The 16,795-nt window shown below is 37.1% G+C and overlaps 1 protein-coding gene across 4 annotated transcripts in view; it reads left to right on the top strand.

Moving 5' to 3' along the window:
* Nucleotides 1–15,826, top strand: part of PPP4R4 (protein phosphatase 4 regulatory subunit 4) — a 103,716-nt gene extending 87,890 nt beyond the window's left edge. For all 4 annotated transcript variants that reach the window (XM_013057437.2, XM_013057438.2, XM_045073192.1 and 1 more), the window contains 6 exons: nt 4,067–4,136; nt 4,573–4,659; nt 4,955–5,048; nt 6,528–6,598; nt 11,701–11,845; nt 14,226–15,826. In XM_013057437.2, the coding sequence (XP_012912891.2) occupies nt 4,067–4,136; nt 4,573–4,659; nt 4,955–5,048; nt 6,528–6,598; nt 11,701–11,845; nt 14,226–14,250 (492 nt within the window). In that variant the 3' untranslated portion in view covers nt 14,251–15,826. The remainder of the gene's footprint in view (nt 1–4,066; nt 4,137–4,572; nt 4,660–4,954; nt 5,049–6,527; nt 6,599–11,700; nt 11,846–14,225) is intronic.
* The last annotated feature ends 969 nt before the right edge of the window (nt 15,827–16,795 follow it).

The raw sequence follows: 16,795 nt of genomic DNA on the forward strand, positions 1-16,795 counted from the left end.
ATCTTTTTGGCAATTCCAAACTGTCTTTTATCACTGTAACATTTTGGTAATTCTTGAAATCATGTCAGTTAAGTTTTTCAACTTTGTTCTTTTTAAAATTGCTTTGGCCGGTCTAGGCCTTTTCATTTTGATATAAAGTTTAGAACCAGTTGTACATTTACATAAAAATGTGCTGGAATTTTTATTAGGTTGTATGTTAATTAGGACTGATCCATAGATCAATTTAGGTAATTGCCATCTTAACAATGAATTTTCTAGTTCATGAACATTGTCTACCACTCCATTTATTTAATCTTCTTTACTTTTTTCTACATATTTTTCGTAGTGTTAAATATAGAATTTAGGAAGTATTTTGTTATATTTATTTCTAGGTATATTATGTTTTTGGAATTATTATAAATGGAATTATAATTTTTAATTTCACTTTCTAGAATTTTGTTGCTGCTGTCAATTACTGTTGATTTTTGTATCTTAGTCTTGTATTTGTTCTAGAGTTCTTAGATTTAATAAGATTTTCTATGTGAGCCATTACATCCTCTTTAAGTATAGCAAGATTATTTCTTCCTATTCAGTGTTTATGCCTTTTATTTCTTATGTCTAGTTGCAAGATCTAGGACTTCCAGTATAATAAAAAACTTCCAGGGGCTCCTGGGTGGCTCAGTGTCTTAAGCCTCACCTTCAGCTCAGGTCATGATCCTAGGGTCTTGGGATTGAGTCCCCCATCAAACTCTCTGCTCAGCAGAGAGCCTGCCTCTCCCTCTCTCTCTGCCTGCCTCTCTGCCTACTTGTGCTTTCTCTCTCTCTGTGTCAAATAAATAAATAAATAAAAATCTTGTCATTTTACTGATTATAAGGGGAAAGGGCTCAATTTTTCACCATTAAATATGTTACTACAAAGAAGTTTTATGTGGGTGCCCTTTATCAAATTGCGAGAATTCCCTCCTATTCCTAGTCTGCTGAGGGTTTTTATGAATGATTATTGAATTTTGTCAAATGCTCTTTCTGCATATTTAGAAATGATATTTATGTTTTCTACTTCATCCTGTTAAAACATTGAATTACATTGATTTTTTTCAATGCTTAAATCTTATATTTTAGGCATAAACTCTAGCTGGTGATGATATTTTATCCTTTTCTCTTTTGCTGGATTCTTGGCAAATTTTTAATATTCATCTATATTCATAGTGAAATTGGTCTATAATTTGCTTTTTTGTCATTTTTGGAGTCTTTAAAATTTGGTATTAGAGTTACTCTGGCCTTATAAAATGAAATGTGTAGTATTACCACTCCCTCTATTTTCTGATGGAGTTTGTATAATATTGGTCTTATTTTTTCCTTGAGCGTTTGATAGAATTCACTAGTGAAACAGTCAAGGTCCAAAGTGCCCATTTTAGAATGGATTTTAATAATTGATTCAACTACTTTTTAATAGATATAAAACTGTTCAGATTTTCTATTTCTTCTTTTATAAATTTGTTAAGTTGCTTCCTACCCAAAATTCTCTATGTTATCTAAGCTGTCTAATTTGTTACTATAAAGTTTATACTCTTATATTCTTCTAATGTACATCAGATCCATGGTGATAAAACCCCTGTTTCATTCTTATCTTAGTGGCTGGTGTTCTTTCTCTCTCTCTTTTTTTTCTTTCTCTCTCTGTTCCAGAATTGTTATTAGTGGTTTTTCTAGAGGTTACAATATACTTAACCTTTCAAAGTCTACCTATTATTAATGTTGTATCACTTCATTTAAAAATGACGCAGATCTTTTCTACCCTTTCTTTATGTTAAAAGTTTTATGTGAATTATATCTGCATTGAAAACCCCACCAATCGTCTCATGACAACTGATTCAAAACTTTGCTCTAAGTTGTGAGATATGTACCTTTGAAGAATTTAAGAGAGTGAACTTCTGTGTTTCTTATTTTTACCATTTCTAATACTCTTATTCATTGCTTAGGATCCAAACTTCCCTCTGTTTTCTTTTTTCCCCCTTCAGCCTGGAGAACTGTCTTTAGTTGTTCTTGGGGTATAGTATTTTCTGACATATTTTCTTAGTTTTTCCCTAATCTGAAATACAGTATTATCTGCCTTTATCCCTGAAGGATATTTTCAGAGAATTCTGGTTTGACAACCTTTCTCTTACTGTACTTTGTAATTGTGTTCTGGTCTCCAGAACATCTGATAAAATATTAGCTTTCATTTGAATTATTGTTCTGTGTGTAATGTTGCTTTACTCTGGCTACTTTGAAGATTTTTTTCTTTTGTTCTTGTTTTTAGCTTTTGATGTGTGTAGGCATAATTGGCTTCAAATTTATCTGTTTTTGGATTTGCTTAGCTTCCTGAATCTGTAAACGAGTATTATTTCCCAAATTTGGGAAGGTTTGAGCCATTATTTATTTAAATTTGTGTCACTCTTCAGGATGCTTGGGTGGCTCAGTTGACTGAGCATCCAACTCTTGATTTCAGTCATAATTTTAGCGTTGTGAGACTGAGGCCTGCATCCGGCTCCAGGTGCAGTGGGGAGTCGGCTTGAAGAGTCTCTCCCTTTGCCCCTCCCCCTACTTGCACACGCATGTGTGCACATGCTCTCTCTTTAAAATAAATAAATCATTTAAAAAATAAATATGTGTTCACTCTTCTACTTCTGGGTCTTCGATTACACATGTAAAATCTTTTGATATTGCCCATAGGTCTGTGAGGGGTTTTTTTTCCCCCTTAAACTTTGTTAACTCAGAGTGAATAATTTCTATTGATCTGTCTTCAATGTCAGTGACTCTTACCTATCCTCCCCATTTCAGCCTCTGGGCTTATCCATTGTTTTTATTCCCACTGTGTATTTTTTGGTTCTCAAATTCCCATTTATTTCTTCTTAATATGTTCTGTCTCTCTGTGAAGAATTGTACTGTGAGATTAAACACTTAAGTGGAAATCTTTTGAAAAGCAATCACATTGCTTTAGCAGTCTTCCGAGACAAAGATTGAAGTTCAGGATAAAGGTTATAGAGCATAAGCAGGCTCTAAAAATGTTTAGGACTCAATGACCTAAACCCAAGACAAAAATCAGGTGATAGAAAGAGACCCGGAGATGATACTGGTATTAGAGTTAGCAGACAAGGACTTTAAGACATCATGGTCAAGATAATAGAGGGAAAAGTAGACAAAATAGATAAAACTACTTGTGAGTCCACTTAACGACATTTTGTTTTTCAGTTTTACATGTTTTATTTTCAGTGTTAGAGATTCCATTTGGTTCTTTTTGTATGCAGACCAATGGAATTTTTTTTAATCTATTGTCTATTTTCTCCCTGTTTTTCTTTATATGTGTCACATGTAGTGTTTTTTTGTTTGTTTTGTTTTTAAATTTTAAGTAAGCTCTGCAAGCTCTGTGGGGCATGAACTCGTGATCAAGAGTTGTATGCTTTATTGACTGAGCCGGGCAGGCACCCTAAGAGTAGTGTTTTATATGTGTCAGTTAAGCTAAGTTTGCCCAGAACTTGGTATATTTATTGATTTTCTTGCCTACTTGTTCTGTTCGTTGGGATAAAGGACTCCTTTGACTTCTGGTAACATTTTGTTTCTGGATCTGGAAGCTGGTTTTATAGGTGTGTTCATTTTAGGAAAATTCATTGAGCTATGCACTTATAATTTATGTACTTTATGTATGTTGTACTTCAATGAAACATTTAAAAATATCCAAAAGGCCATTTCTTTTTCTCTCAGTCCTTTCAAAGAAAAACGTTACTAAAATATGACTAATATTTTGCTGGTGAGAATTAGCAGATGTCTTCTAGAATATAAAAGCTCATGACAACAATGACACTACACTCATTGTTTTAGCCTGACAGATGCCCGAGAGCCTTACTATCTATAAGTCTGTAGATAGTGAAAGAACAAGGTTCTGAAAGAACCTTGACTTCTTTTGACAGTAATTTGGAGAAAATAATTCTTTCTCAAGGCATTTTTGCAAACTGTATTTGCATCTGTAAAGCTTAGAATAATTTCTCATTAGAAGAGTTTTCTGAATCGATTTGTGCTTACCTTTAATGCTAACATACTGTTTTCATAATAGGAACAATTAGAGAAAGAGAAACAACAGAATGATGGGAGGCCCATGAGTGATAAAACCTTTGAAAAGAAACGTAAGTGGTTTTCTTGTGTCTTCACCGCTAAGGCATACAGTTAATGTTGCATCCTGCCACTCTGAAAGCTCATGCTGATTTTCGGATTTGATGTGGGAAATTGCTTTTCTTTCTTTCATTTTCTAAAAGTTGTTTTTAAAAATTGGCTGCTTTGTTTGGTACCGACGTAGGAATACATGAATAAATTGTACGAGTCAGTGTGGACCTTCGGATTCTTCAAAGGAAAACTTAAAGTCTGATAACAGCAATAAGATTGTGAGATTGGTCACTGATAGCTAAGTTTGAAATATGTAGATATATAAAGTAAGAACCGTTTGGGAAAGAGCATGCTGCTTAGCTAGGGACAGTGACTCATGTTCTCCGTGTTGTCTTTTGTGTTTATGGGAGACTAGGAGCTCAGAGGAAATGACAAAATTTAAAACAGAGTTTGTTTTAGGTAGAGACACGAAGACACCAACAACTCTGCCCAAGAACATCCCTATTTCTGTTCCTGGACCTTCTGGAACAAGCACCCCATCAACAAGTAAGAAGCAACTTCTTTTTATGTCTCCTGTCTCCCTTTTCTAAAAATTAATTACAGGGAAAGTCACGTCATGAGATGAAATTCTAAAATGCCTTTTACCTCTTATCATTCATTATTTTGTGAGTCCTTGATGGGCAGTAGGGGTAGGGGATACTCCAGTTAGCTCAGACTAAGGAAAGGAAGCTGGACATATTTGTGCCTAATGAAAGTGCGGTAGGGGGTTGGCGAGGGGATGGGGTTGGAGCAGCTGAAGATGCGCTGAGCAGCTGCATTTTCCTTCTGCTTATTATTCCAGGCAAAGAAGTCAAGAAATCCAAGCTGATTCGAAGCCAGTCTTTTAATAATCAAGCTTTTCATGCAAAGTATGGCAACTTAGACAAGTGTCCTAGGTATGATCTCTCAGCTTTTCATGTTTTTACTCAACTTTTATAGTTATACTTCTTTATTTATGTGAAATATTTACATTGTATAAAATCAGGATTAATTTGGGGTTTTGTATAGGTCAGTAAATTGGAAGTTTTCTTCTGTAAGATTCTCTATGAGAAAAACTATAGTCTACTCATTTGTGTAAGAGTAGATATTGTGGGGACGCCTGGGTGGCTCAGTTGGTTAGCTGCCTTCAGTTCAGGACATGATCCAGGGTTCTGGGATCGAATCCCACATTGGGCTCCTTGCTCAGTGGGGAGCCTGCTTCTCTCCCTGCCTCTGCCTGCCACTCTCCTGCTTGTGCTCTCTCTCTCTCTGACAAACAAATAAAATCTTAAAAAAAAAAAAAAAAAAAAGAATGGATATTGTGGCATCCTAGAAAAATTATCACCGTGGTGCTATATGGTGACATCACGGGATCCATGTACTGTTTTATGAGGGAGGTGGTACTCTATTTCATGTGCCACCCAACCGCTAAGTGGGTATGGACATGTCCCCTTCCCTTGGTGGATGTGGACATCCAGCCAAATGCTGTGGCTACTGTTTCTTTCTATGGAGAAGCCACTGGCATGTTTCTATGGCAAAGTGATCACAACAGTTCTTACAACAGATGAATGTCTGGTTTCCCCTTTGGCCCCACTGACTGAATTATGAACAGTTAAGGTTAGGAGAGAATCAGCATAACCTCAGTGACCTCAATTTGTTATAAGTGTTGTACATATATAACATAATAGCTGCATACCAATCAACAAAACTAATTTTAAGTAAACATAATTGTCTTTAAAAGTATTTATTGACAATGGGGCACCTGGGTGGCTCAGTGGGTTAAAGCCTCTGCCTTCGGCTCGGGTCATGATCCCAGGTCCTGGGATCGAGCCCCATATCGGGCTCTCTGCTCAGCAGGAGGCCTGCTTCCTCCTCTCTCTCTCTGCCTGCTTCTCTGTGATCTCTGTCTGTCAAATAAACAAATGGGATCTTAAAAAAAAAAAGCATAAGTATTTTTTTAAAAAGTATTTATTGACAAAAATAACATGGCACGAGAATATGTTTTTCTTTTGTTAAAGATAGCTTACTCTAGATTTTCAGCTATGTTTGTGGACATTCTCAGTAGACCTGTCTGGAGTTCCTAGTTAATAGGGTAATCGTGAGATGAGCAAAAGAGATTAGAACTAAACACAAGTTATTTCCAGTGAAACTTACCCATATTCTCTGTCTTAGCTAAGTATCAAGAGAACAACTTTAAGAAAATGCTTTTAAGTTAAAGACAAAGGAATTGTTGGGAGGCATGGGATGTAAACAATAAATGAGTACTCTAAGTAGCAAATGTGCGTCATCAGAAGTAGCAGAGAGCATTAAAAAAGATTAGAAAAGACCAAGTGCCTAATGGCTGGAGTGAAAGAAGCATATACTTGTATTTTAAACTAAATCATGTTCTTTTCTAGTAAAAGTTCTACAGCAGGATATACGCCTTCTGTCTCAGGGTTAGGGAAGACTTCTGTGATTTCACTGACTGGTAAGTAGAAATCTGAGCTCTTCCAAAAATTGCTACATGTAGTGAAATGTTACTTTCTTTAAATGACCTACTTCTTTATTTCTAGATACAGAGTTTTCCCTAACCTTACATCTTTAGCGAATGCCCAAATAATTAAACTTTTCCCTATCAACTGAAAAAATACTTGACTATGCCATATTGTTTTCACAGCCAAGAGTCAGCATTCAGTGCTTTTGAAAGAGAGAAAGGACAATGATAGGGTAGGTTTTTCCATAGGCCAAGGGCCTCCTGGGGTACAGATGAAAAGTTTTTGCCATAATTTTTAAGGAAGCTAAAAATAGTAGGGCTTCATGTGGATCATACGCAACCAAACATTTACAATATTATATATTTGAATGTTTATACCAGGGGTCAGCAAGCTTTTCTTGTAAAGGGCCAGATAGTAAATATTTTCAGCTTTTTTGGTCAAGTCGGTTCCTGTCACAATTATTCAACTCTGCTGTTGAGCAAAAAGCCATAGATAGTACAGAATGAATAGGTGTGGTTTTGCCCCAGTAACATTTTATTTACAGAAGCAGGCAGCAGGCAAGGCAAGACTTGGTTCACAGACTAATAGTTTGCTGACCTCTGGCTTATATAATAGAAAACAGAATTATACTATGAATAAGGGAAAATACATTGCTAAAAGTTGCTAGTGGCTCTAAGTCTATTTTTAAGTTTTTGCCTTAGAATATTGGCTAAAAATTAATAGTATTGATCTATGGTCAGTTTTTAGTGTAAAGAACAGCAAATCTATTTAAAGGTCTGGAATTCTTTTAAGTTTGGTCACATTTCCTTTTCAGGTTATGTTTTGAGTATTCGGTCTTCCTCTTACCTCTTACTGTGTTCTTACTCTCATGAAGAGTAGATGCGTGCCCGCGGGCTGTTCTGTGAGCAGTATGTTTTCATTTGCCAGATCAGGAAGACCTTTCTAATATTAAAGCATCGACATTCACATGTTGTACACAAAGTGGTTCTACAAGATAGAATATGAATAGCTTAAGAAACCTGAACACATTTAATAATAGGAAGTTTTTGAACTAAAGTTCTCAACAATTCTTGAAGTGAGGACTATACATAATAAAACTATTGATTATTTTTATCATAGCAAATCAGTGAATTCTTTAGGACACACCAAGGGAACATTCAGGGTTGATGAACTTTATAATACAGAGTGTCTTTAAGAATTATAAATATACATGGAAAGTCAGTTTGAATTAGCTCAGCTTGGAGCTCAATGGAGCCGATGATTATTGCTATCCCTAAGTGGTTCTTCAGACTTGCATGGATCCAATCTGGCCTCTTAGAGATGACTTCAAAGGAGCACATTTATTCATGAACTTGTAACAATTCTTGCCAAGGAATTTCTTTGCTTAAGTTATTAAGAATGATTCAGAGTGTTTTTTGTTTTTTTTTTTACAAGTTTGAATGATGTGCACTGATTTCTTCAGTTTTTACTTTGCTAGTTCTTAAGTCATCTTGAGAGTCAGGAGTGTGTATGTGATCTACGGATCCTAAAACTTGACATCCAGAGTCTTAAATCATTTATTTTATAAGGGTAAATCTTTTATAAGGTTCAATATTAAAATATTCACAAAATATTCTGTCTTAAGGGCTCAATATTATTTGGGGGGAGAGGTAGTATTGTTGATTGGAACCTCTTCTAGTTTGTTATATAGTGCTTCATGAAGTACAGACTGAGGAAAAAGTCACACACAAGTACACATCTACAAAGAGAAAAAGGGAGCAAAACATCTCTTAACAAAAGTATGAGATAGGGGCGCCTGGGTGGCTCAGTGGGTTAAGCCGCTGCCTTCGGCTCAGGTCATGATCTCAGAGTCCTGGGATCGAGTCCCGCATCGGGCTCTCTGCTCAGCAGAGAGCCTGCTTCCCTCTCTCTCTGCCTGCCTCTCCATCTACTTGTGATTTCTCTCTGTCAAATAAATAAATAAAATCTTTAAAAAAAAAAAAAGTATGAGATATTCACATAGAGAAGAGATTATACTTACTTTGGGACTTAAAGCAGGCTCCAAGGTGTTTATGTCATTTGGGATGAAGCCCAAGTTATGCTGGGATTTCTGATGGGCAGAGAAGGGTGTGGAACAGTATCCTATTCAGAGTACCCGTCATAAAGAAGCAGCAGGAGGCCAGTTCAGCTGGAGCACGGAGTTGAGTGTGAAAGAGCCAGATAAATAAAGCTGAAATGAAAGGTCAGAGTTATCACTTGGAAGGTCAAATTGAGTAGTTTTTACTCAACATGAACCCATGGTTAACTGTTGGGCAACTTTTGCCTGTCATAGATTCCGACATTCATCCAAGGCTGTGTGGGGGAGATAGAGAACAGCAGTAAGGATTCAGGGACACAGACTGCAACGTATCCGTTGTTAGTGGGTATGAAACTCCATGGAACCCTTTTGGAAACCAGTTTGGTAAAGTTCTTCAAGAATCCTAGTTTTAAGTTGTAGTCTTTGACTCAAGCAATCCTATTTCTAGTGACCTGTCATGAAACTAGGATAAAATACATTAAATGTCATAAAATATATCATAGTTTGAACCCTGGGTATGATGTAATGAAAATGGCACTTTACCTCCGTCATCATTCTTCAAACCTACAACTTAGTCTAATACTAAGAGGAGCATCCACTAAATTCTAATTGAGAGGCATCCTGGAAAACATTTGGCCAATACCTCTCAAAGCTGGTAAGGTCACCAAAAACAAGGAAAGGCTCAGGAGAGCTGACAAGTGAAGGTAATGTTGTATGCTGAATGAGATCCTGAGACAGAAGCAGACAGTAGGCAAAACCCAAGGAAATCTGAATGCACTATGGATTTTAGTTAATAGTAATATAATGTCTCATTACTGGTTCATTCCCTGTAATAAGTGTAGCATTCTAGAGTGAAGTGTTAGGAGAGGAAACTGAGTTAAGAGGGTGGTTGGAAATTATCTTCTCAATTTTTCCATAAATCTAAATTTTACAAAATAAAGTATTTTTAAAAATAACATTTTTAGTAACTTAAAAAACTGAGTCTTCAGGGATAAATTTAACAAAATGTGTATTCTATATACACTAAAAAATTCAAAATATTGCTGAATGAAATTAAAGAAGAAATAAATAGAGATATTATGTTCGTGAATGGAAAAACTTAACATTGTTATGATGTCAGTTCCTTTTAAATTGATCCAGAGATGGAATCCTCATCAAAATTCCAGTAGTCTTTCTGTAGAAATGTATAAGCTAATTCCAAAATCTAAATTGAAATGCACAGAACTGTGGATAGCCAAAACCATTTTGCAAAAGAAAACCAAATTTAGAGAGCTTGAACTGCTTGATTTCAACACTTGCTAGAAAGCTCCAGTAGTCAAGATGCAGTGTCTACACTGTCATGAACTTCCACAAAGGTTCCAACATGAATCAATAGTAATTGGTTAGTATTTTCAAAATATGATTCTGGAACAATTGGATATCCGCTTTTTTTTTTTTTTTAATTAGTTTCAGAGGTAGAATTTAGTGATTCCTCAGTTGCATACAATGCCCAGCGCTCGTTACATCCGGTGCCCTCCTTAATGCCGTCACCAGTGATCTCTTCTCCCTACCAGACTCCCCTTCAGCAACTCTCAGTTTGTTTCCTGGACTTCAGCATCTCTTAGGGTTTGCCTCCCTCTCAATTTTCATCTTATTTTATTTTTCCTTCCCTTCCCTTATGTTCATTTGTTTTGTTTGTTAAATTCCACATATGAGTAAAATCATATGGTATTTGTCTTTCTCTAACTGACATATTTCATATCGCATGATACCCTCTAGTTCCATACATGTCGTTGCAAATGGCAAGAGTTCCTTCTTTTTAATGGCTGAGTAATATTCTCTATCTCTATATCTATATCTCTGTATACCACATCTTCCTTATCCATTCTTCTGTTGATGGACATCTGGGCTCTTTCCATATTTTGGCTGTTGTGGACATTGCTGCTATAAACATTCAGGTGCACGTGCCCCTCAAATCACTAAGTTTGTGTCCTTTGGATAGCTATTAAAAAAACAAACAAACAAACAAACAGACCAAACTGAACCTCAGTCCTTATCTCACACTACATACAAAATTATCTCAACATGCATGATAAACCGAAGCATGACATTTATGAAGAATATATCACAGAAGGATGTCTTTGTGATTTTGAAATAAACAAAGATTTTTCTCTAAACCATAAAAGAAAAAGTTAACATGCTGGACTTTATCAAAATTTAAAACTGCTCTTTGAAATAGAGCATGAAAAAATAAAAGGCAGGACACAGATTGTAAGAAAATAACCGTATTACGTATACCTGACAAAGGATTTACATCCAGGATACATCAAAGAAATCTTTAGAGCTAACGAATCAACACTGTCCCGTGTGTGTAAAGACACAGAGCCAATCTCCAGAGCATTTATTCATTGCTCGTGAACGTGCAAAATGGTACAATCACTTTGGACAACAATTTGGCAGTTTCTTATGAAGTTAAATATATTCCTACTATGTGGTCCAGCAATTTCCCTCTTAGGCTTTTATTTACAAGAAATTAAAACATATATTCATAGACAGACTTGTACAAAATTGCTCGTAGCAGCCTTCTTTGTAACAGTCAAAAACTGGAAACTATCCCAGTGTCTACCAACAGGAGAATGTAGAAACGAATTTTGACATATCCCTACAATGGCGTATCAGTCAGCAATAAAGGGGAATGAAGTATTGATATACACAACAAGGATGCATCTCAAAACAATTATGCTGAGTGAAAGAAGACAGATGTACCGTGTGATTCTATTCACGTAATATTCCAGAAAATGCGAACTGATTTCTAGTGACTGGTGGTAGATTGCCTGGAGTGGGGGGGAGGGGTCACCGGGGTGCAGGAGGGAGGGGTGGGTGTGTTCACTCTTGGTGGTGGTGATGGCTTCATGGGTGTATACATACGTCAGACTTTAGATTTGTGCAGTTTATTGTTTATTATTTAAAATGGGTTTGAAAAGTAAAAGCTATCATTAACCTTCTCTTAAGTTCATCTTTCACATTCAGCATGTCTGACTGTAGTTGAATTCCTTTCAGATGACTCATTCCGCACTCGCAATGCCAGTAGCACCCCGACCTCCTTTTCTCCCAGTCCTTCCCTACCGAGCACCTCCCGGACAGGGAGCTCAGTTGATCCAAAGAGCAGTGGAAGTAAAGACACGCAACCACGAAAGGCTACCTTGTAAGTAACGCAACGATGGGCCAGGGGGATCGTCCTATCTCTTCTCAGGCACTCTCCGTCCCACTTAAATACTTTCCAAGGAAGAGACAATGTCCGTAATGAGGAAAAGGTATACATTAGAAGGAATTATTTTCACCTGTGCCTCTGTTATGTCGGCTACTTGATGTGAGATGATAGGGATGTGACAAAGACCCTGGAACTCCAGGGAATCAACAAGAAACTTGAAATGGCTTCCATTAGTACAGAGGTCCATTGTTCTCCTGTGACATGTTTGCATTCAGGCCATTTGTCTCTGAGAAGACGCTGGGTACAGGTGTATCCGGCTCACGTACGCAGTGTGTCCTTACCCAGTGCTCAGAGACAGGCTACAGCTAATGCCCCTGGAGAGACATTCCTGAAGCCTGTAGCCCAGGGCTGTGGGCCCAGCAAACTGGACATTTCTGCAGACTGTACTCACACTTTCATCTTCTGGTTACAAAGGGCCGCTGTTCTGCTTTTCCCTCATGGTTCCTTTGGGGCACTATGTATTTCCTGTTTGAACTGTTGAAGCCTTTGGTGCTTGTGGTTGGAACACTTAGCAAGGTAGAGTCTACAAATCTCTGTGGTGAGAGGTCATATTGAGGGGGAACTGATCGGCCAGGAAGCCCAAACCGTAGCGACAGGTTTGTGCTTTCCTACAAGACACCTGAAACTTCTTATCAGAAGGGAGTTTAAATAGGACTCGGGTTCCCTTTAAACACATTTCACTGAATTCATGAGGATTTTCTCATGAAATTTCTCAAATGCATCTTTTTTGCAGAAACTGCAAGCTTTAGTCCCTTCAAGGAACTGAACTATATCATAATTTCTTCTAAATTTTAATCGGCCTTTGGTATATATAGATGTAGATGTATTCCAAATTCATTTAAAACTTAGAAGTTTACTGAATGGAGCTCAAGGACACTATAATAGCACAAGGCAATAGCAAATATAAAAGATGATATGGATACTCTAGATTAGGCGCATTAATACAAACGGTACTTTTATTTGCAGAGAATGTTCTTTGCCCTTGCAATTATTGCTCAGATGACCATGCTTTGAAGTTCCATTTGAAAGTCCTGAGGCTTGAGGGCAGGCGGGGTAGTGGTCTACAGAGAACTTGGAGCTGGAGTTGGCGCCTTGTGCTGTGGTCAAGGGCAGGCAGTGAAGTGTCTGTATAGTCTGGTGGGCGTCTGGGCCTCACGGAGCCCATCTGTGCAACGAGAGGGTGGATTCCTCCCTCAAGGGGCCTTCTGTCTGTCACCCCTCAGCCCTCTTCCTCTCAAAAGTTTGCTCGGAATTCTTCTATCGAAGAACATATTTAATAACACGAAAATGTAGTTCTTTCTCTTATTTTTCTAAATGTCATAGGAACATTTCAAAGTAGAGATGGCTAAAACCTAGTATTTAGACAAATACTCCTGTATTTCAGATTACTATCTTCATCTGTTCTTTCTTTGCTGAGCACATTTTTCTTTTTTATAGACTCAATTTCCTCTGGCTCAGGATATATCTTTTATATAACATATAATTATATCCATAGAATTATATAATCAATTACATGTAACTGAGGGTTTAAAAAAATGAATCTAGAAACACTCTAAAAAAATCACTTTTTTTTTTCTTTTCTGAATATTCTGAAGGAGAAGAAATGTTGGTATTACAGCTGCTTTTTTTTAGCAGGACGCTGGTTGTCGAGTCCACAACTCTGTTTCCATATGCTGTGGTTCTAGTCTGGACTCGCTCCTAAAAGCCCACAGCCGCATGACTGGAGAAGCTTGATTGATTCCTATATTGGTCTGGTTTCTGTAAAGTATTAGGCAAGATTCGGTGATGTGCTATATCCAAATGAAAATCTCTCCGTTTTCCTTAAAATAAGCATATGAAGTAATTTCAGGAAGTATTACTTCAATGTTGCTTCTCCAAAAAATTGCACACAACACATTCTCCAGCTTCTTAGTGTCCTAGAGATGAGCCTTCTGGTATTTGGAAGTACCAGTGTCTTAAAGGAGGTACAGGAAGGCATCACGGCCCTATTGATATATTTGGGCCTGTGTTCATTTCTGTTGTCATTACACACAAAAAAGTGGGAAAAGTCATTGAATTGAAGTGAATGCTATGTTAGATGTATGTAGGGTTTGGTGATTAAAGAGTTCCAAGTCATCGTTAGTGTGTGATTTCTTTTTCACTTAATCAGAATCCTCATATATTCCGCTTATTTAAATTAGATTTTATTTCTTATTTAATTTGTGAGCATTAAACAGATAAAATTTTTCATGGTTTGTGTTTTCTTTTTCTCTTCTCTCTCTCTTTCCCTCCTTCTCCCTCCTTCTCCCCCTCCCTCTTTTCTTTCCTGACAAAGAAAATCGAGAAAATCCAATCCTTAAATCATCTGCTTGATGAAGGAAGCAAAACAAAGACCACTGGAGATAATGTGATTGATGACAAAAGCTACAGCAATGGGCTTTTTTCTTTTCTTTCTTTCTTTTTTATTTTTATTTATTTTTTTTGGGTTAATGAATGAAAGAGAGACACATAATGGCAGCTGATGTTGATCAACTTTCCGTATTTGAAATTAGAGTCCCTAGGAGGTATACTATGTATTTCTTGAGTAATAATGTGGTTACAGAATTCTAATGTCATAGTGAAGTGCAGTGGAAAACAACTTTAGTTAATACACTTTTAGCCCTGCTGCAGAAGAGACCAGACTGCCTTCACCGGTGCAGGAAACCATTGATTTAACTGTTCTAGAGTTTTAGCACTCAAAAACTACATGAAAGTCCAAATCAAATGAAATTGCTTTCGCTAATCACTTGAAAGGGCCTGGGGAGTAAGAAAGACATTGCATCTTCTCGCACATCTCCAAGCCCAATTGAAAAGTCACACTGCAGAGGAGGGGAACAGCTGTCCGCAATTTTATCAGTCCTACGATTGTGGTGAAAACATTGTAACTGGACATCCTGAAATCTCAATTTGACAATGAAAATTCTATCAAGATTTCTGATAACTTTTAGCTACAACTACCTTAAAAATAATAGATTGATGATTTCATTTCCTAGAAGAATTTATTTTATAAATACTTTGTTTACATTTTAGATTGTATTTGTCCTTACTTAATTTAAAATGATGAATCTAGTTTGAATCAGCTGTTATTCCAAGCTATCATGCTTAAGCTATGTCAACAGCATTTATTTGTACTAATGCTAATATTTCCATCCAAATTTGCCTGTGGAACATATACAATTCTTAATTTTAAAATGTCGGTTCTTGAGATATACTGTATGAAGCTATTGTCAGCTTCTCTATTTCAAAATGCAATCAGCATATAACTATATTGATATTAGAAAATATTTGTTTTTTAAAATATATTGATGTATGATAAAGATGATCTAATTTGTGAATGCATATGCGTGTGTGGTTACTTTTTATAATGTGAAATAATGAATAATGAATTTACTCAAAATAAAACATAGGTAAATGAGATACCAGTGTTTGTGAAAAAAGTTTTAAATACTTTCCTGCAGCTTTTATTCTACAGGTAAAGAGTAAGACAGTTAATTTTTAAGTAAGGAACGAGAAGCACACCAACATCAACTATAAATTATTCAGGGGACAGCTACTCAGCTGGAGACCTGTCCAGGACATTTTGTTTCCTCTTTTCCTTTCATATGGCCTCTTCGGGGCTATTTTTAGTGATTCTTGGCATTTTTCATTTAAGGACAAGAAATGGAATTGATGAACTACTCATTTTGTAGTCGTTAAAACGGGTAGATTTGAGAGACTGGACAACATGGGCTCAGTGAATTCAGTATTCTTTGTGGATTTCATGTAACTGTCAGCACCAGTCACGTGGAACTGAGTGTCTGATGAGGAGGGACGATGTGTGGTGTATAATGGCACAGCCAGCATTCTGCTTCATACTCAGCATTGACTCTGTTGCTTTAAATAAAATGGAGAATTTCAGTTTATTTGTTCAATAATAACTAATAATAACAATAGCAGAGTTAGGGGCTTCGTTTTCCATCACGCGCACGGGAGAAGAGTCAAGTGCTTTGTCACTACGGCGTGTAGAGTTCAGGATTACACGCAAGGCAGCAGCTGCAATCTTGTTCCTACTTACCAAACTGTCAATTAAGATGACTAATCAACATTGCTTTCGGGAGTTTTCTTTTTTCCCCCACAGAACATGATTTCTAAAACCGTCGACCTATTTGCTAAGATTATACTTCCATGGACAGATATATAAAAACAGTAAAAAACAAATTGGTGGCAGTTATGGATATTCGCGTATATCTCAATTTACACCAGAGGCAAGACTGATACTCTCAGTAAAAGTTCTCCGTCTAACAACTCCCCACGTAGATCCTTCAGACTAGTTGTGTGACATCTGTCACTGCAGCAAAAGAGGGGTGGCTGGCTCCTTTATCTTCTTGTTCATTATGGGAACTTGCATTTTTAAGGACAGGTTCTAGAATGTCACAGTTCACGTTACAAGTGAAATAACAGACCCAGCAGAACTCGGTTTCACTGGCAGACATGGAGGCTGGGCCACAAGGGATTGTACTCACTAGAGAGGAACTTCTGGAGCCTTTCTGACATAACCTCATACACATTCCCAGGTCATTTCCATTATTTGACTTCCTAAGTTTGGATGTCTTATTCTGGAAGGATGGCTCCATTAACCCAGCAGACAGGGCGCGTCTGTGAGACACTCAGACTGAAGCAGACCAGACTCCGCAGCCTGAGTAGGAGTTTTGCAGGGAAGATGAGATGACTCGATCAACCCTGTAGTCTGTTCTCAGTTGTGACAGCGTGTGTGACAGTGTGTGAGTGTGGGTGAGTGTCTGTGTCTGTGCCCAAACAGTTGTTAAACCTGTCATGTAAATATAGTGAAGACTTGTTGCCATGTTCTGATAGCCCCCCTCGGTTGAA

Source organism: Mustela putorius, unplaced genomic scaffold (assembly GCF_011764305.1).
Source record: "Mustela putorius furo isolate JIRA1106 unplaced genomic scaffold, ASM1176430v1.1 tig00000129_pilon_pilon_pilon, whole genome shotgun sequence".
NCBI lineage: Eukaryota > Metazoa > Chordata > Mammalia > Carnivora > Mustelidae > Mustela > Mustela putorius.